Source organism: Homalodisca vitripennis, chromosome 6 (assembly GCF_021130785.1).
Source record: "Homalodisca vitripennis isolate AUS2020 chromosome 6, UT_GWSS_2.1, whole genome shotgun sequence".
Classification (NCBI taxonomy): Eukaryota; Metazoa; Arthropoda; class Insecta; order Hemiptera; family Cicadellidae; genus Homalodisca; species Homalodisca vitripennis.
Window position 1 is genome coordinate 61,688,156 of NC_060212.1, and position 24,031 is coordinate 61,712,186.

Below are 24,031 nucleotides of genomic sequence, written 5' to 3' on the forward strand. Positions count from 1 at the left end.
GTTGGACTGAAATATCCACAATATTTACTGAGCGTGCTACAAACTCTTAAACTTAATGTTGTTTATACCATGTTTAGGTAATTTTAATTACAAAATCGTTGGGTGGTTAGATAAAGCACAAAAAATATGATTTAGTGACCAGAAATTTGTATAATGCCTATAAGCTGTTCACATATAGATACATCATACACGCAGTGAGGCACAAACATAAATATAGCACAGAAAAATAAATTTGTAAACTAACAGTACAATGATATGAAATTTTAACATATGACATACGAGGGCCATCCGGAAAGTAGTACCCGTTTGTGAAATAAAGACACAGAAGTAAACATTAACAAATATAAACATTTTTATTGAAAAGAGCATACCTTAAACTACTTCTCCACATAATCTCCAAGCAAATTTAAGCATTTGTCATAACGTGTGACGAGTTTTTGTATTCCAGCGTCATATTCCTCCGCCGCCAGCCGATTGAAATACGTAGTCACGCCTTCTTTAAGTTCTTCATCACTGTCAAATCTTTTTCCCGCCAAAAACTCTTTAAGTTCTGTAAAGAGATGAAAATCTGAAGGGGCCAAGTCCGGGCTATACGGCGGATGGTCAAAAATTTCCCAATTGAATTGCTGCAGAAGTTGTTGTGTTATCCCCGCTGCATGAGGCCTGGCATTGTCATGGAGGAGAATGACGCCATCAGACAATAGACCTCTCCGTCGATTTTGTATTGCCCGCCGTAATTTCTTTAATGTTTCACAATACGCATTAGCGTTAACAGTGTCTCCACAGGCCATAAAATCAATAAGCAGTACACCACGTCGATCCCAGAAAATGGTTGCCATAAGTTTCCTGGTGGACAGAACAGTCTTGAATTTTTTTGGTTTTTTTGGTGAATGAGTATGATGCCACTCCATTGACTGTCGTTTACTCTCAGGTGAAGCATAACAAACCCACGTTTCATCACCAGTAACTATGCGATTCAAGAACGTGTCTGCTTCATCAGAATAACGTTCCAAAAATGTGAATGCAGCAGCCATACGCTTGGTTTTGTGCTCATCTGTAAGCATGCGAGGGACCCACCTTGCACAAATTTTTGAATAATGCAGATGGTCTTTTACAATTTCATGAACAATTGTTCGAGAAACATTAGGGAAATGTTCACAGATGTCATCAATTGTGACGCGCCGATCGTTCCTCACGAATTCGTCTACTGACCTCAGCAGTTGATCTGTAATGACAGATGGTCTCCCTGAACGCTCATCGTCGTGTGTGTTCCCCCTCCCCAAGTTGAAATTACGACACCAGCGCCGAACAGATGACTCTTCCATCACATTGTCTCCATACACTTCCTTTAATTGGCGATGAATATCACAAGGTCGAACGTTTCTTGCGTTGAGAAATTTTATTACAGCCCTCACTTCACAACTGGCGGCGTTTTCAATTTTTTTAAACATTATGAACTGCCACAGAAACAACACAGGCAACGTCACGGAACTTGTAACAGAGAAGGCAGACAAGCCACTGAAGCGATCTGACCTTGACCAGCGGCTACTTGCGTCGTCAGCGCCTCACACGGCGGAAACGGGTACTACTTTCCGGATGGCCCTCGTATTAACACATGTAGCTTAACAAATTGAGCTATAGACCTGAAATTATACATACAACCTCAGCAAAGCCTTTTATGTAACACATTAATTGTATACTTTTAACTTGTTATAAAACTTAAAATTATGAGTGCCATTAATTAAAATATTCAAGTTAAAAAAAGTTGCTATAACATTTTACTCTAAATGAAAATAAATTACACATTCTGAGTTTTTCTTCACTGCTTAGGAAGTGTTGAAATAGAACACAAATAAAGTTCAAAGTACAGTAGGTGTCCATGTTTATGTACACCTGATCACATTTTTTACCTCCGGATAAAACGGATGTCTACATTTATGTAAATTGTGGATTGATGTATTATTACTCAAAATAATTTTATTTTTGTAAAACGTGTAATTAGTTGTTTATCACAGTAGCGTCAAACTAAAAGCAAGTAGTTAAATTTTAAGACCATAAAATATTATCTCTTTATTCATTCCTTAAAATAAACAAGTAAAAGAAGTAAGAATATAAACTGCAGGAACAGGAAAGGGATCTCAAAGGCAATGATACTTCATACACAATGTTACAATAAAAAACTTACAAGCTATATTTCAGTTTTTCAACAACTCTACAACAAATTACAAGGGAAAGATGTGTTACTGCTATCTATATATACACTTCTCAGAAGTAACAATTCGAAGCTGTACATGGAAGTAGTTGTTGGTGAAACATAAACTCACTTTTATGTAAAATATCAATTATACATAATGAGATCAAGTATTTTACAAGGCAGTAATACCATCCGATTGGTATTTAGTTCTTGTCAAGAAACCTAACATGCTTAGAAGTGCGCAGTCACTTTCTCAATTTCACCGAGGTCATCAATGATCTCGTCCACTTTGGTTCCGATCTTCTTGGCTATCTCCGCACGTTCCAGGACTGGCAGACTGAGGTAAGTCCACACTAACTCGCCATCTATCACCCCTCTCGCTGGGTTACCTTGCAGTTTGCTCCAACTCTTGTATTGCCTACAAAAAATTAAACTCTTAATCTGACTTAATTTGAGAAATGGTAGGTAAAGTTATACTATATTAATATAGATAAATTGTAGTGTTGAGCGTTCAAAATTGAAAGGAAATGATTGGGTGTTAAAAATTTAAGAAATAATAAGGAACTATCTGAAAAAATCGACGAGAATTTATAAGGAACTATCTGAAAAAAAATCGACGAGAATTTATAATAAATGCTTTTTTATACTACATGTAAACATAGACTCAAGGACAAATGAGTTTTGCTCTTAGCCAGGCAGCATGGAATTTTAAGAAGTTTGTGACACTCTATTGTGCAAACACCAACTCATAGACTTATCATACGATGTAAACCTTTTGAATAGAACCAAATAAGTTTGAGAAAGACACTGGGTTGAAATTTCTACGTAAAAAATCATATAAAACAACACAACTCACTTAAATGGAGGAGGTAGACTTAAAAGTCATAATAAAACACTCATATTTTGCCATTAATAACACCTTTCTCAGAGTAAGTAAGAAATTGAATACAGACAACTCAAGAGCACAATCTACATTGAATGTGAACTCTTTATATAGTAGTGAATTATGTATCGACTGTTTATATTGTGACTTATCCAGTGTAACATATCTAAAGTCAAGGTCGTATATAAGGGGGGGGCTCAGGGGGCTCGAGCCCCCCCCGAAATTTGAAACACAAAAAAAAATATTATAACTTATATATTATAATTTTTTTATTTTCAATAAGCTTGTGCTTCTATACTTTCGACTACATTTAGTATTATAGTTTATAGTGGAATTTTAAGAATACATTATGATACCTAACAATATTCAATATTTATTTTTTTCAGAGGTTGAAATTACTAATATTTTGTAAGCATGCAAATAAGCGTTGCAACTGTAAAGAGTGCGAGGTAGCCTGACGCTCCTGACTGTCGCGTCGGCCGCTCGTGTAGTGCCAGCGCCAGGCATGCGTATATGACGATGACGTGTCGCCGCGGCCCCCGCTGCCTAGCAACCCTCCTCCTCCTACAACCCCCCACCCACTCCCACCACACACCTGACCTCATTCCGCACTACCACGCCAGTGTCTGCTGTTGTCTAGTGCGTATCACCCGTGGTGACATTTTAAGTGCTGTATGCCATATGTGCTGTGATTGTAGTGACTGTTATCAAGTGATATGTTTTGTTGTCGCGTTATTTAAAACATGATCTGATTACTTTATAGTTGACAGTTTACGTGTGAAGTACATAGGCTACATTAAACATTTAAAATGAAGAGACAGAGTTCGAATTCAAGCTTTTTTCGTGAAGAAAAAACGTGTTTCGTCTGAGATCGACGAGCAGACATCGTTTGAAATAACACCGAGTCCCTCCACTTGTGCTACATCAACTGGCAGCGTTGTTGAGATCAAGGATCACACAGGTGAAATTGAAACATAACCTTAACGAGAGTAATCACACTTTGTTAGTATCACAATATCAATGATATTGGTCATTACTGCTCCTCAACTTCCTTTTCACTTCAAAATGAAGAGAAAATTTCAATTATTGAGAACTGTTGGAAGCCTCAACGTAGTTACGAATTTCCTAAGTTGAAAATAACAGAAGTTTTCAATATAAGTGGTTGGAAGACTTCAAATGGTTAGCTTATTCGGAAGCAAAGGAAGGGGCCCCTGTGTAAATATTGTGTTTTTTTCTCACACAACACAGGTGGGAAAGGAAACCATCAGAGTTTAGGAGTATTAGTATCAAAACCACTTACTACAAAGCTTAAGAAAGCTAGGGAGTTTTCATGCAACATGAAAATAAACAATATCATAAAACTGCAATGTTAATGGCTGAAGACGTAAAATCCTTAGTACATGGAAAAACAGAAAGTGTGATATAAACAGTATCAACATGCAGAGAAAAATGAATGTTCAGGAAAACAAAAATAGAATTTATACCGATAATCCAGACAATTAGATTTTGTGGAAGGCAACAAATTGCTCTTAGAGGGCATCGTGATGGTGGGAAGAGTGGATCTTGACGAGCGCTATACAAAATGAAGGTTAATTTTCGCTCTTTATTAAGGTACAGGGCTAATTACGGGGACAATAATCTTAAAACACAGCTAGAAAACTGGTGGTGGCAAAACTATGTTATACTAGTTCTGTTATCCAAAATGAAATTATAGGTATTTTTGGTTCCCAAATACAGTCAAAAATTGTATCCAACGTGAAAAATCTGTATTTTATTCAGTATTAGCAGATGAGACAACAGACATTAGCCAAATTGAACAATTTTCCCTCTGTGTCCGATATGTTTGACGAGGAATTGTTTAAAATTAGGGAAGATTTTCTGGCTTTTGTACCCGTGTATGATGTAACAGGTCAAGGTTTAGCCAATACATTAATGTCAAGTCTAACCAGTCTTGGACTTGATTTAAACAATTTACGTGGGTCAAGGATATGATGGGGCTTCTGTCATGAGTGGCCAGTTCAGAGGGGTACAAAGCATACATAAGTGAAAAAGTACCCTCAGCCATATACACACATTGTTCCTCTCACTCTCTTAACTTATGTCTATCTGATGCATCAAAAATCCCTATGATAAGGAATTGTATGGGTGTCATCAGTGAGGTGTGTAGTTTCTTTCACAAGTCAGCTAAGAGAACTGCGATACTTAAGTCAAGTATTTCTGAATGCTGCCCTGAGATGAAAAGAAAAAAACTTATATGTCTGTGTGAGACTCGCTGGGTGCAACGCCACGATTCAGTTATAATGTTTAAAGAAGCTTTGGAGCCTATAATTACCGCTCTATCAACTATTGAAGAAGAATCAACTGCAGAAGCTTCTGTAAAAGCACACACACTAATTGCCTCCGTGACCAGTTTTCAGTTTGTTGCATGTCTTTTTATTTTGAACAACTTGCTTTCTTTGACTATCCGCCTTTCAGAGATGCTCCAAAAGAAAGATATAGATCTTGCTCAAGCCAACAAACAGATTTCCAATGTATTGGAACTAGTAAAGGAAAGGCGAAGCAAAGCAGAAGAGACATTCCAGGCTTTGTTCAGTGAGCTAAAAGTAAGCACTGACAAATTAGGTATCAAAGAGGAAACCCCCCGTACATGTCGCAAGCAAACTAATCGCTGCAATACTCCTTATACAAACGTGGAAGAATACTACAGGCGTGTAGTGTATATACCATACCTTGACGATTTCTGCTGTTCACTTCAGGAGCGTTTTTAAAAACCACAGGGAAGTAATCGACTCACTACAGAATGTTCTTTCCTGAGCACTGCATTAAAACGGAATTTTCATCCCTGGAACCTGCCCTGACGTTTTATGAAAAAGATCTATCTTTCAGAGATGAGGTACGAAGTGAATTTCTACTGTGGAAACAAAAGTGGAATCGTGAAGAAAAAGAAAGTTTGCCAAAAACTGCAATTTCTGCTCTTGAAAAATGTTGATAAAGACTATTTCCCAAACATGTTTTAATATTTTGAAATTGTTAGCGTTTATACCCGTTTCAGTGGCTTCTGCAGAAAGGAGCTTTTCATCTCTCCGAAGACTTAAAACGTATCTGGAAGAAAACACAACTTCGGAAAACAGGTGAATGGTCTTGCACTTTTATCTATTCATAGAGACATTACCATAACTGATGAGGAAGTTTTAAAACAATTTTCACTGAAGTCTAGAAAATTTGGATTTTTGTTTTGTTTAAAATGACAATAAAAACAGTGTTTCATGAATACTTTTAGCTATATTTCATTTTCTTCCCTTGTAACAGTTCATAAAGTAGGCTACAATAACTGGTTATTTGTAGCTTGGAAGGCTGTTTTGAGAAGATTTAGTTTTTTAACGATATAAATATTTGAAATTGTGTGCATACTGAAATTACTATTTCTGATTTCATTAAGGTAAAATTAAAAAAAACTAAAATAACAATTCAATTGCTAAAATAAAATATAGTATATAGTCAACATTTATTAGTTTCAAACTTATAATATTGTGGTGTGTTGTGTTTTAGATACGTAGTACAATATATTTCTTTGTATAACAACTATTTTAAACCAAAGATTTTAAAAATAGGACTTTATAGCCTCTATTATTTTCTATTTTAACAACTGAAAACTACCAAACTAGCAGACACTTAAGTTTTGAATTTTAATTTTATACAAAAATAATATACAAAGGATACAGGTCCTTCTATATAAACATAATAACGCTAAAAATGGAAAAGTGAAACCTGCTCGAAAAGAAGGAAACTCGCCATGAAAAACTTAAAAAATCTCTCCGAAAGAGTGATTTTCATTCTTTACATTTTAGCGTTTATACATGCCAAAAACCTTAAACCTGTGTTTTTAAGACTTAAATTGGCAACATTTTCCCGGGGGAGGACCCCCGGACCCCCCTTCTACTAGGGGGTAATCCATACCCCCCCAGACCCCCCGGTATTTTCAGCCCCCCCCAAATATTTTTCTATATACGCCACTGTCTAAAGTATGTGAATTTTGTCGGTTTTATAACAATAAAATGGTGTCATCCTCAACATTTCACAAATAATCGTAAAAAAGAAAATTTAGAAAAATTTTTTTTGCGAAATAAATAATACAGTTTTTTAAATTATATAAGCAAGGACAGCAATTACTTTCCGTACTTCAAGAGCTATTCGTTTTAGTTTTGCATACGTTATTTGAACAGTTATAGTTTACAACTTATTTTACAGTATCGTCTGATTATGAGTATTTAATGATATTTAAATAACAACATTACAGTATGTTGAACATTACTAAGCTTTATTCTGCAAATCTCCAAATGTACAAATATGCATTTTCCTTCCATATTATACTTTTTGTCACAGGTTTCCGTAAACAAAGAAGGAGATTTTAAAGAAAAAACCAACAAAAAGGTCGTTATTACCTGTAGGCTTTTGGATTTAGGCCAGCTGTGTGTTGTACTTGGTTGACAAGTACATTTTGCAACATGAGTAGCCTTCGGTAAGACTTCTCTGGGACTGGTAACAAATAACCCAGTGCTCCATCAAGTGTTGCTGTAACAAAATTGAAAGTGTTCAATAAAACAGATCATAACATATTAACCCTCTGCACTCAGATAATTATTTTTATAGTTTTACTTTAACACCAAGTAACCAAGAAATATTTATAAAATAAAGTATACAATATAATAAAACAATTCATTATAGTTATTATTATTTTTTCTTATCTAGTCTACTATTTTGTCTTACAATGTTGTATTTTACTTTAGCATAATTTGAACTTAACACTATGACACTAAGAACAATGAGATACACAGAAAATGCACTTGTAACAACAGATTCAGCAGAAACACATGCCACCGGCAGATAATGGATATGTTTGGTTATGGATCTGTAGAAAACGCAAAGAAGGTAAGTAGGTGTGTGTAAAGCAACGTAATTCCATACCAGGTGTGTGTAAAGCAACGTATTTCCATACCAACCATGAAACACAGTGTGCCCCTGCCATATAATAAGGCTTTTTATGAAATGCAAAACTTTCCAAGAGAGACAAAGTATTATTTTTGATATAATCGTATTTGGCATTCAGGTCAAAGCCTACCGTTAGGATATATCCGTCTACAGTGTGCAAAGAGTAAAAAGGTAATATTGTGCTAAATGTTTGTAAATTTATTTTTGCCACGCACTTAAGCCTCAAAAGCCTTTCGCACACCCATGAGGCCAGGCAGTTTACGGTTTCAACAGTTCTACAAACTGCCGAAAAACAACTGATCAGGTCCTTGGGAAATTCATCAACATTATCCCCAAAGATGGTGTAGCACTCCCTTGCTATTGCAGGACAATCAAAGAGCAGGAGGTGTGTTCAGCAGTTTCCTCCTACTTGTCCTACGGGAAAAATCCACTGCAAAGGTGAAAAGTATGGACCTGTGCTCATATGCAAATAACCTATCATCTCACGGTCAGCCAAAAACAGACAATTTTAAAAATAAAGCCTTCAATGAAGCTCTCAAAGAAGCTGAAAAATGCTATTACACATATATTACTGGAACAACAAACACAAGATACAGCAGATAAATTGCTGGATGACACTACCTTAACCTCTACTCCTGGGCAGACCTTCACTCAAAAATCAAAAAGCATGGTAAATCTGAAGAAGACTTAGAAACCTCTTTAACACTAGCTGCAGAAGCAGGAAACTGCTCTCCTTAGTGAAAATATCCAGCTTAAGGATGACCTAAAAGACCTTGCAGCACAAAATGCCAGACTCACAGCCAAAGTCATGAATCTTGAGGCAAAAATAGAGACTATGGAAACAGAAGAAAAGAAGTATTTGGATAAGATAGAAACTCTATACAATAACATTGAAGAATGCCCAGGGACAGATGGAAATAGGAAAGAAACACCAGCTGGGAACTAAAGCAGATCTACGAAGACCATGATAATTCACAGAACCAAATTATTAATGACTACATATGTAAAATAGATAATCTTGAAAAAAATATATCAAGGCTCCAGCATGATGCAAAACTATACGAAGAGAATAACGCTATGAATAAAAACATACCAAAACGGGGAAACACAGACACACACCACCGAACCACCCCAGGCCATACCAGCTCTCATGATGGCACTATCTCTTCTAAAGGAAAGCGCAGGATAGTCTGGAGCATGCTGTGAACTACCTACAGGAACAAAAATAAGCCACAAACCATACCGAGCTCCGAAAATGAAACTTCTCAGGAGACAGGCACAAAAAACAGTCCTGCCACCCCAAAGTCACATACAAACCATACTACCTGGCCCCAATATAGACACAACTCCTCAAGAAAAAAAAGTAAAAAACCCAGAAATTCTAAAAATCATTTTAGCGTCTCACTCCAAGATGGTGCATTTTAAAAACCGACCAAAAATGCATGAAATACATGGAAACGTCGACATGGCTGCAGAACCAAGCTTCAAGCCTAAAAACCGAGACCCTGACACTGACACAGGGGTAGACCACCAAACCCAGACAAACTGTGACCAAAAACATGGACTTTAAAAATAAATAGAGGGAGACAGCCAAACCCTGACTAAAAAACTGATACCTGAAGCCAAACCAGAGGGAGACAGCCAAACCCTGACTAAAAAAACTGATACCTGAAACCAAAACAGAGGGAGGACAGCCAAACCCTGACTAAAAAACTGACACCTGAAACCAAAACAGAGGGAGACAGCCAAACCCTGACTAAAAAACTGACACCTGAAACCAAACCAGAGGGAGACAGCCAAACCCTGACTAAAAAACTGACACCTGAAACCAAAACAGAGGGAGACAGCCAAACCCTGACTAAAAAACTGACACCTGAAACCAAACCAGAGGGAGACAGCCAAACCCTGACTAAAAAAACTGATACCCAAAACCAAACCAGAGGGAGACAGCAAAGCCATAACTGGAAAACTGGAACCAAAAAACCATAAAACAATAGAAATCTCGGAAACAGGCAGGCTTAACAAAACTAAGCCCACCCCCTTGGACGAAGATGATCATGAAACGAGATCCCCAAGCTATAAGCACATAAGACGCACAGCTGTAGATATAAACAATGGCCTAATATCTGAAATCATGGAGGAAGACCATGCCAATGTTGAAAAAATAAAAATTTTCTCCTTCCCACCAGAAGAAACTCCATTACTTACAACACAACATAAGCAAGATAAGGAACCTCCCATTAACATGTGGCATTCATTTCCTGGACATCGAATACCAGAACAAGCCCCCCCTAGCTCTACCACCTGCAGAAATAGTAACAGTACAACAGAGACTCCGAGACAGAAAAGTATCCTTCAACAACTTCATCACATCACAAGATGCCAAAGGAAATACACAAATTATAATATGCTTCTCATCTAAATACATGAACTGGAAGAAGAAAAACTATTGCAATTCATGGAAATTGCAAACGAATGTATCAAGTTCCCTATACTCTTCTCCATCAACTTAGAGGAGGTCATGAAGGCAATAAACCTAACCGAGGCAAGTGTAAGAGAGCTCCTACAAGTTTTTCTACAGTTTTCATGCAATGCATATCTTCACCGAATCAGAATGTACATACGGACAAAAAAACTTAAAACATAGTTGACGATATTCTTGACAACACCATGAATAAAAATCAGAGAAAGATTTCAAAGTATCCCCAACAAGACAGGAAGCCATATACAACCTGTGGAGAGTGACCCAAGGATCTCTTGCCTCACCAAATCCTTATGACCCCCCTCGACCTTCGGCAACTCCTGACAAAACCACTTTTATTCAAGCAGCTATGCATGAACAAAGAGAACTGTGGAAAGCTAAAGAGAAAATTATCCTCCAGAAAACTCAGTTCGGTGTACAAAGAATATGAAATAAACCACTTAAGTGGAAGAAATAAGATACAAGAGTTTAGGGAAAAAAACAAAAAAATAAATATGCCATCATTGACCTATCTACTGGAGAACATCTAACAAACCAAGTAGCAAAAAAAAGAGTATCAATTTGGCTTTGATGGAGCCCGATTGATTGAACTTAAAGTAGATGAAAATGGTAAATACACACTGGCCCCAAATAATATCACTATCAATTCCAACATACTTGTATCAGATGACACTCAACTGCTAAATGACTTGCGCCTCCTCAACAGTGTTAAAAACATAAAAAATCGATAGCGTTGGCAAAATTAATCTAAACCTCGTCCAAGGTGTACCAGGGTGTGGAAAAAACAACCTACATTCTTAACAATTACAAGCAAGGTGACCTCATTCTTTTTTCCAACTAGAGACTCTGTTCAAGATTTTAGAAGAAGTTTAGAAACACATACCCAAACATCAACAACACTAAAATTAATGACACATTCCGAACGGTTCACTCATTATATAATAAACTTGACACAACATTTAAAACAGGGACAAAAATATGAAAGGCTTATAGTAGATGAAGCCCTAATGCTGCATGCAGGTGAAATAATATATGCAGCTGTGCTTGCAGGAGCAAAAGAAAACTATGCTCGTTGGGGACTTAAATCAAATCCCGTACATCAATAGAACAGAATCCCTCGAAGTTAAGTTCCATAACATCGCTGAAATAGCAACAATATCTGACACATGAGTACAAACCATAGATGCACATTAAGCACGGCAGCAGTACTTTCAAAATTTTATCCTCAAGGAATTAACACAACAAACAAAGTCTCAAACGAACTAACGCTGCAGTCTTTTGATGGACCAGAAAGTCTTGAAAAAAACCCAGCAAATCCTCCACATACCTACCTTGTCTTCAAACAATCAGAAAAAAAACACTACCTCATCAGTCTAGGCTACAAAAACACTTCCACCATTCATGAATTTCAAGGAAGGACAAGCAGAAAACGTAATCGTGATTCGTACCTCAAACAAACAGGAAGACATCTACAACTCACAAGCGCACTGCATTGTTGCTATTTCAAGACACACCCCAAATCTCTTCTTTACATCACTGCATGTCAAAAATGACACAATAAGCAAATGGATCAAGCATGCCAACAATCCTGAGTAAAGAAGAGCTCCTCAAATACACAAAGAACTCATGCACTGAAAATCCACAGCAACAAACAACACCTCAGCTGCAACCACGGACAAAGACAAAACACAAACAAACCTACATCCTGAGCCGCAAATACTGGAACACCATTTTTTTAGTTCAAAGTCCTGGTCCCAAAGAGAGACACAAGCGAAAATAAAACACAAAACCCGGACCCTCTGGAACTCGGCCCTCAGGAAAATCAAACACATAGCAACCATAACATCATAAAAATAATACATCAAAATATAAACTGGCTAAGTAATAAAGTAGATAGACTCGCCCATCTCTTAAACAGCGAAAAACCAGACTTGTTAATAGTAACTGAACACGGACTATCACAAGAAAACCTTGCTACAACCTGCCTTGAGGGCTACTCACTTGCTGGAGGTTTCGCAAGGAAAGATCACAGCAAGGGAGGAGTAAGCTGGATACGTGAAAAAAGGACAGGAGAAGGAAATAACACTCATTGAAACAAGCGGACCTGAATCAGAACTTGTATGTGAAACTGCCCTCTTTGAAAATAAAGAAAAAAAAGATAAATATACAAGTACTAGGCGTCTACAGACCTCCAAGGGCAAAACTAGACAGTTCAATTGAAGTCCTAACCGAACAACTAAATAGAATCATGAGCTCAAGCAAACAAACAATACTCATGGGAGATATTAATGTGGACAATCTCACGGAAAATAATGACAACACAAAACTTCAAGAACTTCTTGCTACATATGACATTGTGAGAATGAATCTACCTCCTACGCGAATCACAAGTGAAACTAAAAAATCAATAGACTGGATCTGCACTAACATAGACCCTGAGAGCATAAAAACATCCATCATTCTGACAGGCTTATCTGACCATACAGCACAAACATTTTCCCTTAAAACATCAAAAATAATCAAAAAAACCGCTAAGGAAAGAAAAAGACTATTTACCAATAGAGAACTAACACGGTTCAAGGAAAAACTACAAACACAAACCTGGACCAGATCTTAATGGAAGAAGATGTCAAACCATGCCTATAACTCCTTTCACAGTGCACTACAACTTATATTAAATGAAACCTGCCCTCTGAAATTAGTCAAAGGAAGACAAAATAAAAAAAGACAGGTCTGGGATGACGAATGCAACCAACTGAAAAATTGCGTACATCAGTGCTTTAGAAATAGAACAGCGTACAGGCCTAGCAAAACATAAAGCACAAACAGTGGAGAGGAAAAGAGAATATGACTTGAGACTGAAACACCTAAGGCGAGAACAAACTACAGCACACATTAACCAAGCAGAAAATAAATCAAAAGCACTGTGGCAGGCAATAAATAATCAAAGAAAAGCAACTACTAACACCAAATTATGATCAGCTAAGTCTTCAGCTAAATGGAAAAATAACAAAGGACCCACACGAAATAGCAAACTCCCTTAATGTATATTTTGCAACAATAGCAGAAAACACACTCCAAACAAACAATAGCAACATTAATCCTGCAAACCCTGACCCAGCTCCAGTCACAAATGAGAAATTACAGTTCTACTTAACAACAAGCGAAGAAGTAAAAAAAAGCTATAGACTCCTTAAAGCCTAAAACATCGTCTGGTATTGATGAAATATCCGCAAAACTAGTTAAAAGATGTAAAGAAGAACTGATAATACCACTAACTAATATAATAAATAAATCCCTACAGCAAGGTATCTTCCCCAACTGTTCTGAAGACCGCCAAAATATATCCAAAATATAAAAAAGGAACCACGGAGTGAACCTGGCAGCTACAGGCCAATATCACTCATCCCGACATTCTCCAAAATAATTGAGAAAATTGTCCTTACCAGACTCCTAAACCATCTCGAACAGCATAATCTACTTACAAACAAACAGCATGGATTCCTTAGGGGTAGGTCAACAACAACAGCCCTGGTACAGCTGACAGAACACATCATAGACCAACTAGAGGAAGGATGTTCAGTAACTAGTCTGTTCCTTGACTTTAGTAAAGCTTTCGACTGCCTCAATCACGATCAGCTACTACAAAAACTAAGAGCCCTAGGCGTAGGAGGTAAAGAAGCAGATTGGTTTAAATGCTACCTCAAGGGAAGAAAACAACTGGTAGAAATAAATTACACCCAAAATTATACAAACTATAAAAATTCAATCAGCAACAACAACTAAAGTGAGAAGAGGGTGCCTCAAGGATCCGTGGCTCGGGCCGGTGCTCTTCCTCCTCCTCACGGAATGATATGCCAAACTGCCTGGATGATGCCTGTTCTACTATAATGTATGCAGATGACACTGTGCTTACCATCTCTAATAAAGTCAATGAAATGCTCGCAATAAACACGACTGCATGCTTCAAAACCAAACTAAACAATACTGCACAAATAATGACCTAGTATTAAATGAAAATAAAACCGTACAAATAGTTTTCAGCACAAGAAACAAAATTACAAACCGTAGCACCTCTCCTGGACCTGGAAGTAAGCAATGTGACCAAATATCTAGGCATCACATTGACTCGAAATTGTCATGGAAGCCCCACATAGACCAACTAAGTAAGAAACTCTCCTCAAGTATCTATGTAATTCGCAGAATTAAACAAGTATGTAGCATGGAGGTAGCCAAAGTTGCCTACTTTGCTCTTTTCGAAACGCACCTAAGATACGGAATAGTATCATGGGGAGGGAACAACAGCATCCAACATGGGAAAGATTCTTACTCTACAAAAAAGAGCAATTAGATGCCTAGCAGGACTACATCACCAGGAAAGTTGCCGGGAATCTTTTAAACAACTAAAAATTCTCACAACAATCTCACTCTACATCCGGGAAACCATTCTGCATGCAGTCACTTCACAGCAGTTAAGACATCAGGAACTACATCCATATAACACAAGAAATGCCACAAACTTCACCCTGCCCTTACACCGCTTAAGCCTCTCTGAGAAGAAACCCTCATACCAAGGAGCGCTGTTTTTCAACCACCTGCCCGATCATCTAAGAAACCAGCCACCTCAGTGTTTCGCGAACCAACTAACAAAATGGCTGCAAGAAAGGCCCTACTATTCAGACTCCGAATTCTTGAGCACCTGAATCAGTGCAGCGGAAGACAAGAGCTCCCTCTGGACATCAAAACTTTGTATCAACTTTGCATTATATAACTATGACACAAAAACTATTTCCATTGTATAAATTTTACTAACCACAACTTTTGTTTTATGACGCATGTACTATTCTCTATGAATATGTAAATAAAGAAATTGTCTATTGTCTATTGTCCCACAATCTACAGAGTGGATCCTCCTGGAGAATGCCGACTCTTGTCTATATGCTTCCTCAGGTGACCATGTCCCGTAATTAAACATACAACCTAAGAAGACAATGGTCTTCCTAAAGATTTTCTCTCAAGATTCCACCCTGGGGGAAGGTGACTGCAGTATGAACATCCATCCATGGTGTGTGGGGTTGCATTTAATAAGCAGGTGAGCAATCTTTAACAAGCATCCAACCAGTGAATGGATGAATGCGCGGTATGAGGCGGCCTTACAGATATCATATTTTGCTCATTAATCCATTTTGAATCACAATGGACACAATATTTCGAGAAATGTTTTTTCAGATTATGGTATTTGTGCTTTATTAAAATAGTAAAATAAATAGAAACGAATAGCTCTCATAACATGTAAGCCTGCTACGAACCAAACATGGTGATATGTCGTTTCTCAGCTAACACTTGATGTCTCCTCTCCACCGTTCCATCGCCAACTTTACACCGAATCCTGAAGAATGTGTTGATGTGCTGTCCCACATGAAAGTCAGCTTTACGTATAAGCCTCTGACCTGATAACAATTTATTAACACCATAAGAAACAAAATTGGAAATTCCTTATATTAAATGAAAAATAAATCTATACATATAAAGTGATAGTATATGTGTTACAGTGATCAAATCATATCAACATTATTTATACTACAATATAAGGGGTATATTATGGTTTACTGGTTTAGTTACTAAAATGTGTTATTGAGCTGAATTATAATTCTCCTATAATTATTAATCTCCTGGCCATCCTGCTATAGGAGAATAATATTCCTAATGCATAAGTTAATTCTGTCATTCAATGAAAACTGCTGTACTTCACATATTGTTGTAAAATTTGTTTAGAGCTCTATGATGGGATAATGGTTAAAAAATTGATAGGCTTATAAGATTTATGCAAATAAAATCATTATATTTTCTATAAGACTCGGTTCAGGGAACAAGGAAGATAGTGTTAGAACTATGAAAATATTTCGTAAGTCAAATGCGAAGTACAGCAAACTGTGAATAGTTCATTAAATATAGCAGCATAACACGGAAAGCCTTGTAGTGCTAAACAAATAAAGAATACTGAATCAATCAATGTAGTATGATATAAGAAAATAGCCAAATCGTCACTGGCGGGAAGTTTCTATGGAGAAGGAATTGAAAACTGGCCACCCACTATGACATGTACTCGTATTTAAACATTGGTAGAAACTATGTAGAAAAATAAAATTGTTTTATTAGTTTTTTCAAAACGGTACTTACTTTCTGAATACACCTTGTATAACTTTCATATAACATAACAATTATTTTGTATAACCTATCAAAGCCATCTTTATGTAGCGATTCTTGAAACTGTGGTTTTATGAAAGATCCCTCTACTTAATTAGTTTTTTTCATTTAATTTCAGACCCCTACTTTATAAAATTGACAACAAAACCTCAACTGACCTCCGTAACTCTCTCGGGCCTGCGGTTGATACATGTAGAGAACAATGTTCTTTTCCCTATCTGATACAAGGAAGCCCAGATGGGCGTTGTCAATGAGGAACTCCACGTTGAAGACCTCACAGGCTCGGAAGTCTCTGCTGACCAGAGACAATGTCCTGTACTCCTCCTGGAATCGCAGTAGTGTGATGGACTTGTACACGTCTGCTACAAGTATCAGACTCTTGATACTCAGGATCTGGTGGATGTAGATCTGTGTGTCGATGAATGCCACTCCCACTAGATCATTGTCCTTGAGCTGCCAAATGTAGATCTGTTGACAAATGCAGTGCGGTTAGTAACTGAATTAACTACTGAACTGAACTTTGAATTACTCTAAACTGAGGCCGTCTTAAACATTATAACCTGTGTCGCAATTAAAATAATAAAATGAATAAATAATATTAAAGAGACAAAACTGAGAGCAACTCTCAAGCACTGCAACCTGTTCTACAATTAAAATATACATGTAAGTGAAAAAAATAATCAATGTTGGAAGTAAGGCACAATATTGACCTGAAATTAATCTTTAACTCTTTTATGATAAAACAATATATTGATGTAGAAGTACAGTCGATATTATTAGTGCTCTACTTCTAACACTCGAATTATTTACAGGGGTAATATTACAATATATTTAATAGTAAAAATAATGAGTCTAGATATAAAACTTGGTTAATAATTAGGATCATTTTCAAATTTTGATAAATTTTTTTATTCAACTTGAATTATTTATAATAAGCTCCATAAATTAATTTTAAAATTAAAAAGTTTCAACACATAGTTTTTTTTGTAAATGAATCTTTTACTATTAGGAAACATATATTTCCTATTTTTTTTGTATTAGGGAGGTTTACTGAATAATGTTATCTATGATGGAAGGTTTTTAAATGAATTTAGTCAGTGTTATTTGCCAGCAAATACTATAAAACTGAATGACAAGATCAACTGAAATTAAGAAATGATTAATTAATATTATGATGAATTATTCTCAATTATATGTCTGTACTGATATAATCTGTTCAAATATTATTTAAGCTATCCCAGATTTATGCTAAACCTATCTAACATATATTTACGAGATAAGTTTACATTTCCTTGTAGCATTTTTGTTTTATACAGATTTTTATAAGTTACCCTCATGACAAATTGAACAAATAACTTGTGTACAAAAATTCTATTTAAACATATTAATTTTATAAGCTAGTTCTATGAGCAGAGTTTTATTATAATAAGTTACCTAAACATATCTAAAACTGTATGAACTCTACAAATCAATATATTCTACAAACATTCTTGGGAGTGCCAATGGCAGAGTGGTCTAAGACGTTGGACTTTGAGTCTGAGTCAGAGATAGCGTAGGTTCAAATCAAGTCTGTGACCTTTGCATTTTTTATCAGTACCATCGACTTTGTACTGTATTGACTCTCCCCCTTATTCTGTTTGATAAGATCCTTGCACAGGCCAGTGGCCTATGAGGACGGACAGAATAAGGCTTAAAAAAGGATCGGCTTCTCCTTAAAAAAAAAATCTAGATGAAGTCAAACCGGGTTACCTTTTGTCCGACCGCTGACACGAGAAAGCCCAGAGCATGAGTCATAGCTGTGACAGGACCCTTCTGCTCCTTGGAGTACAACATCTTGAACCTGTTCTTGGTGAGAGGCTGACCAGGCTCGGGCACTACTTCTATGATATCAAATATCAGAATCTGTAAACAAGCACACACGTCTGGGTGTTAAAACAACACCAAGAAAACAGTTATTTGGCTACTGATGGTGACATTTTTCCAAAACATTTTTCTTTTGATCCTATGAACTTATTTCAACAATTTATTTTACTATTAACTAGAGAAGTCCGTGCAGTTGCTAGTAAATACGAGCTGAGCAGCAGATAGCCTATGGTTCAAACAATGGTCCGTTCAAGTGAGAAGGGTTAAGAATGGCTAATTTGTATTGATAACTAGTGTACTTTCAGACAATAATCACAAGTGCATTTTTGTTTCAGTTACAAGATTATTCTATTTTTTACATTATTCACCAATAAATTTCAAAAATATGTAAAAAAAAGGTTTGATCTTCCTACTCTGTCATGCAATACATAAATGTATGTTATATTCTTTTGCATTTATTCAGTTATTAAAATGTTTTTTTTTTTTAACATGATCAGAACTGATAATGAAGAATGATCAAGTGTAATAGAATACAGTTGATAGAAACTAATTTAGCACAGTAATCACAAGTGAAACGTACATGGTTTGAGACACAGTTATCTACTGTACACCCTCTCCAACTATTTACGTGACGTGGTGTTACCCCACTGTGTATCTAGACGTTATTAATCACTAGAGGAGAACGCTGAGTATACCACATACCCTGCCTCTGCTAGTGATATCCTCACTGTAGTTGTAGTTGGTCCCTAAAGCTATGTAGCCCTTGAGTCCACTGCGGGTGCCTTCGTATGCCAGGCTCACATTCTTCAGGCACGTCACATGTTCCCAGTCCTCCAGTTCCATCTTGGTGTTTGGGATGATCTGTACGACAAAGGTGAATCATTCCTTATAAAATTAATAAATTTAGAATCGTTAGCCTATCTAAATTAATCTATAATGGGTTATATTTGATTTTATCTTATGGTCTTATGGGGGCACACATCAAGAGTAACCTACAGATGCTATTTTGTAATCTAAAAACTATAACAATTTTTATGTGTTGCCTTTACATACAAAAAACTTCACTTTCTGGAGATCTCTATGTCTTTTCAGTACTGCGTTTGTATATTTTTGTATTTAATTTTGCATGTTAGGTAGTAGCTTAAGTAATCTTAACAATAAAAAATGTTTAAATTTCACAAATAAAACTGTATTTTGAATATTACAGATCTTATAATAACTTTCAATCGCATAATTCAAAATGTAAAATTATAAATGCCAACACTTAAATTACCTCCCAGGAGACTGGTGAGAACAAAAGCACACTGAACCTCTCTTGGACAGGAAGTGGAAACCTTTCATCCCTCTCTTCAACAGATAGTTCCTGGAAAAAATGACAATAGAAAACCTTGTAGGAATAAAATATTTAACTAATAGCTATGCAGTTAGTTATAATATTGGTGATTTTGACTTCAATATAAATAAAGCTTTAATATAAAACGAAAGATGTAATCAAATTTATCAGAAACACCGCTGAATTATATTATCTCATTCACAATACAACAATAGCAACTTACCTTATCCTCTCCATTAAACTTGTAGTACTCGTTGGTGGGCTCGGCTGTGCTAGTGACCAGGCAGTACGTCTTACTCTCCAGATGGTAGGTGATGAAGTGCGGTGTACATCTCAGCGGTACCTTGCGGACAGGCCATGACGCATCGTACGACAAATGTGTTGGCAGCACGCAGATACGCAACTCTCCCTGAAAAATGATTAGGATATTTTTACCAGTGTAAAAATTGAATTTTTTGTATTTAATAAACACGTTTGTATTTTCTTGTAATGGAAAGGACAATATATTACATATTTTTGCAATCGTTAAGTACTTTGTAACAATTTGAATTTAAAATCATATTAATAATAGTACAAAATATATAATCCATAAATAATACCTTTTGGTTGAAGTACAAGAAGCCTTGAGGACAGTTGATGTTGTTAAAGGGTGCAAAGCAAGTAACACTGCCATCTATGGTCATGGGGTGGATGCGCAACTCTCCTCGGAACGTGAGAAATATCCAGTGAGGTTGATTCCCACAGACAAACACCTTATAAAACAATAATTAATTAAATTTTTCTTGAGCAAATTTATAGACATCACATCTCCAAATCATAGTTTAACAATAGTTTTTATCAAGTGTTCTTATAACACCAGTAGTTCTACTTTATTAAAGATATTACAAACTCCTGCAAGGAACCATAAGGCGAGTTCCATTATATCAATCAAATACTTCTATGCACTTACTTAATTAACATATTTGTATTTATAATGGGTTTGAGTCAAGTAGGCTTTAAAATAGCAGATTCCACAATGATAACTACGCAGTGACTTACCCCATTATATCCGGCAATGTTGCCAAAATATCGAAGCTGATTCACTTTTGGACCTTCTTGTTTTGCTCTGCAAATAATACATACAATTAATATACATTTTTTTAGAGTTTATCAAAATAAGTAAATTTAATATAATGTTATTAAAACTCAGAAAAAAATAAAAATGTGTAATTTCCTTTTTTTGAGAGCAAAAATGTAAACGAATAGATGCTGCAACATGTAGAATACAATGAATTACTTATGTCTGTTTGGTATTCTCTGTATAGTGCAGCAATCGCCTGATAATACCTAGGTATGTTATAGTAGCACATTTAAATTCATTTTACAAATAGCTACAAAAACACTTAATAAATTAGAAATATAATCTTTCTGAAAAATAAGGTTAACGGATTTCTTACAATTTTTAGAATATTATTTCTATACTTTTATGGCAGTTGGCATTTGTTTTATAACAAGAAAAACCTTTTTTGTTAATTATATACTTATGAATATAGAACAATGATAAAGATGTTTCCAGTGTATTCTATTTTTTTAAATCAAATTTAAAAACTGAACATTTTCAAATCACCTTGCTTTCTTCTCTTCTTGAGTTAACTTCACCAGAATGCTTTGAGGGATTCTTCTGAACCTCATTTTCAAATGACCCTTAGGATAGCGGTACGCTTCGTACAGCAGGATCTGGTCGTCTGTTCTCAGGATGAGCAATGGACGAGAGCTCATGTTCCCCAGGGGCGCCACCATTAGCTCTCGAATTTGATGTTCAACTGAGAAGAGAAAAAGCTTTTAATTAACCAATACTCACTTTCGTTAGAAATTGAAAAACAATTAATATGAGCTTAAACAAAATATTTTAATAGGCAAGTTTTAATACCTGGGTCGTGGACGGGGCCAAGGCCCTGAGCCACTGTAGGTATTGCTCCCAGACTGTCGCTCAGGACCCTGTGTCCTTGGCCTATCCCAGCCACCAGGTAACTCAGCAGCAGGTCTGGCACGGAGTACATCTCCAGGTGACCGTTCTCCCGAGTCACCAGTAGCCAGTATGTCGCCTTCACCTCCATATAGTACTTTCCCCACCTAACAACCAGATTACATAAGCGTTACAATAGGCTTGAATATTTCTGAATTGAAACTAAATATTAAAATCTTTTAACAAAACTAATTTTTGCTTAATTTAATTTTTTAAAGTCTATGGACAGTTCAGAAACTTAAATTTAAAGTTAACCTTTCGCACGCCACTAATAAATCCATTAACTTTCCTATAACGCCAAGACAAGTAACATGATTTTTTTTCCTTTAAGTTCAAAGCTAATTTTTACTATAGCTAAATTATATACGGTAAAAGCAAAAAAAATATAAAACAGGGCATTTTACTTAAAATTACCATATTTATTGATAAAAATAACAAAGAACTATTTACAAAACTGTTTCTTTCAAATAAGTTGAAATTAAAATTAAATTACACCTTGTTGCACTATAAAACAAGATAAAAATTTCAAACTAATCACAACACTATCACGTGATGAAGAATAATAACGAGATACGTAGTAGACGTGCACTTGTGCCAACCGAGAAAGCAGTAATACACGCCACGGATATGTTTGGTTATGGCTCTGTATGAGACGCAGTACTGACGAACAGGTCGGAGTTAGACAAATCGCGCTCCCCTCCCCCTGCCGCAGAGTTAAGGTTGTTTATAAATACTTCCTTGGCAACCACGATAAGCACGGAGAGTGCACTGGGCATTTTGAAGGTCTTTTGAGAACTAAAAAACTCTCCAAGAGACATAATCTATAATATAGAATATAACTGTTTTTGGCGTTTTGGTCAAAGCCTACCATTCTAATTTATCCGTCTACGGCATGGGAAGGGTTCAAATACAGCTTTAAATTTCCTACTGATCCTAGTCACAGAGAAATTAGTAAGTTTAGTGATCAATTTTGTAACGATAACAAATATTTATCAAATAACAAAATACAGCGTGTACCAAAATGAATGACCTGATTTTAAAACTCAATATTTATTGCTAAAAATGTACTACAAAAATAATATTTATTGCAAAATACTCACAAAATCTTAAAGTTTTAGGTATGTTATTATAAATGTTCTATATGTCCACCAGCAGCAGCACGAACAACATCCAGACGATAGCTAAATTCCTCATAAACCTTATACAACGTATCTGTGTTCACAGACTTTATTGCGACAGTTATTCTGTTCTTTAGTTCTTCGATGTCATGAGTTAGAGGGGGAACAAACACTTTTTCCTTCACATATCCCCACAAGAAAAAGTCGCATGGGGTCAAGTCTGGTGATCTTGGAGGCCAAGAATGAAGGGCATTGTCTCGAGGTCCCGTGCGCCCTATCCAGCGGTGGGGCAGAGTGTTGTTGAGAAGCTGCCGAACATTGTTGTGCCAGTGAGGCGGAGCTCCATCCTGTTGGAAGTCACCAGAGTCTGCCTGAAGTTGTGGGAAAAGCCAATTCTGCAGCATTTGAAGATAGCTCATTCCATTCACAGTGTCTCCCTCAAAAAAGAAGGGACCATACACTTTTTTACGAGAGACTGTACAAAAAACGTTCACTTTCGGCGAGTCTCGTTCATGCTGAATAACGTCGTGAGGTTGTTCGAGTCCCCATATGCGCTCGTTGTCGATTTACTTTACCACCAGTATGAAATGTTGCTTCATCACTGAAAATTAATCGTGATAAAAATGTATTCACTTCCATGTCCTCAAGTAGAGCATTACTAAATTCAACACGTTTCCTTTTATCACCAACCCAGAGAGCGTGTACTAATTTTAGTCTGTATGGTTTGTACAGCAAACGACGCTTTAACACTCGCCAGACAGTCATGTGAGGCATACCCAGTTGTCTGCTTGCACGGCGAGTAGACGTTTGTGGACTGCGCTCATACGTTTGCCGAACTGTTTCCACCATTTCGTCAGAAGTACGAGGTCGGCCTGAACTTTTACCTTTGCACAAGCACCCTTTCTCTTCAAATTGGCGATACCATAGACGAATGTTTTTAGGTGAAGGCGGAACAAT

The 24,031-nt window shown here is 36.4% G+C and overlaps 1 protein-coding gene across 1 annotated transcript in view; it reads right to left on the reverse strand.

Annotated features, from left to right (window-relative positions):
• Positions 1 to 2,167: 2,167 nt before the first annotated feature.
• LOC124364374 (cleavage and polyadenylation specificity factor subunit 1) overlaps positions 2,168 to 24,031 on the reverse strand; it is a 47,357-nt gene continuing 25,493 nt past the window's right edge. Inside the window, exons 15-26 of the mRNA XM_046819777.1 lie at positions 21,861 to 22,063; positions 21,558 to 21,753; positions 20,990 to 21,056; positions 20,551 to 20,703; positions 20,175 to 20,360; positions 19,892 to 19,981; positions 19,321 to 19,479; positions 18,505 to 18,657; positions 16,914 to 17,223; positions 15,858 to 15,998; positions 7,520 to 7,649; positions 2,168 to 2,612 (exon numbers count right to left, since the gene is read on the reverse strand). Of these exons, the coding sequence (XP_046675733.1) occupies positions 2,426 to 2,612; positions 7,520 to 7,649; positions 15,858 to 15,998; positions 16,914 to 17,223; positions 18,505 to 18,657; positions 19,321 to 19,479; positions 19,892 to 19,981; positions 20,175 to 20,360; positions 20,551 to 20,703; positions 20,990 to 21,056; positions 21,558 to 21,753; positions 21,861 to 22,063 (1,975 nt within the window). The 3' untranslated portion in view covers positions 2,168 to 2,425. The remainder of the gene's footprint in view (positions 2,613 to 7,519; positions 7,650 to 15,857; positions 15,999 to 16,913; positions 17,224 to 18,504; positions 18,658 to 19,320; positions 19,480 to 19,891; positions 19,982 to 20,174; positions 20,361 to 20,550; positions 20,704 to 20,989; positions 21,057 to 21,557; positions 21,754 to 21,860; positions 22,064 to 24,031) is intronic.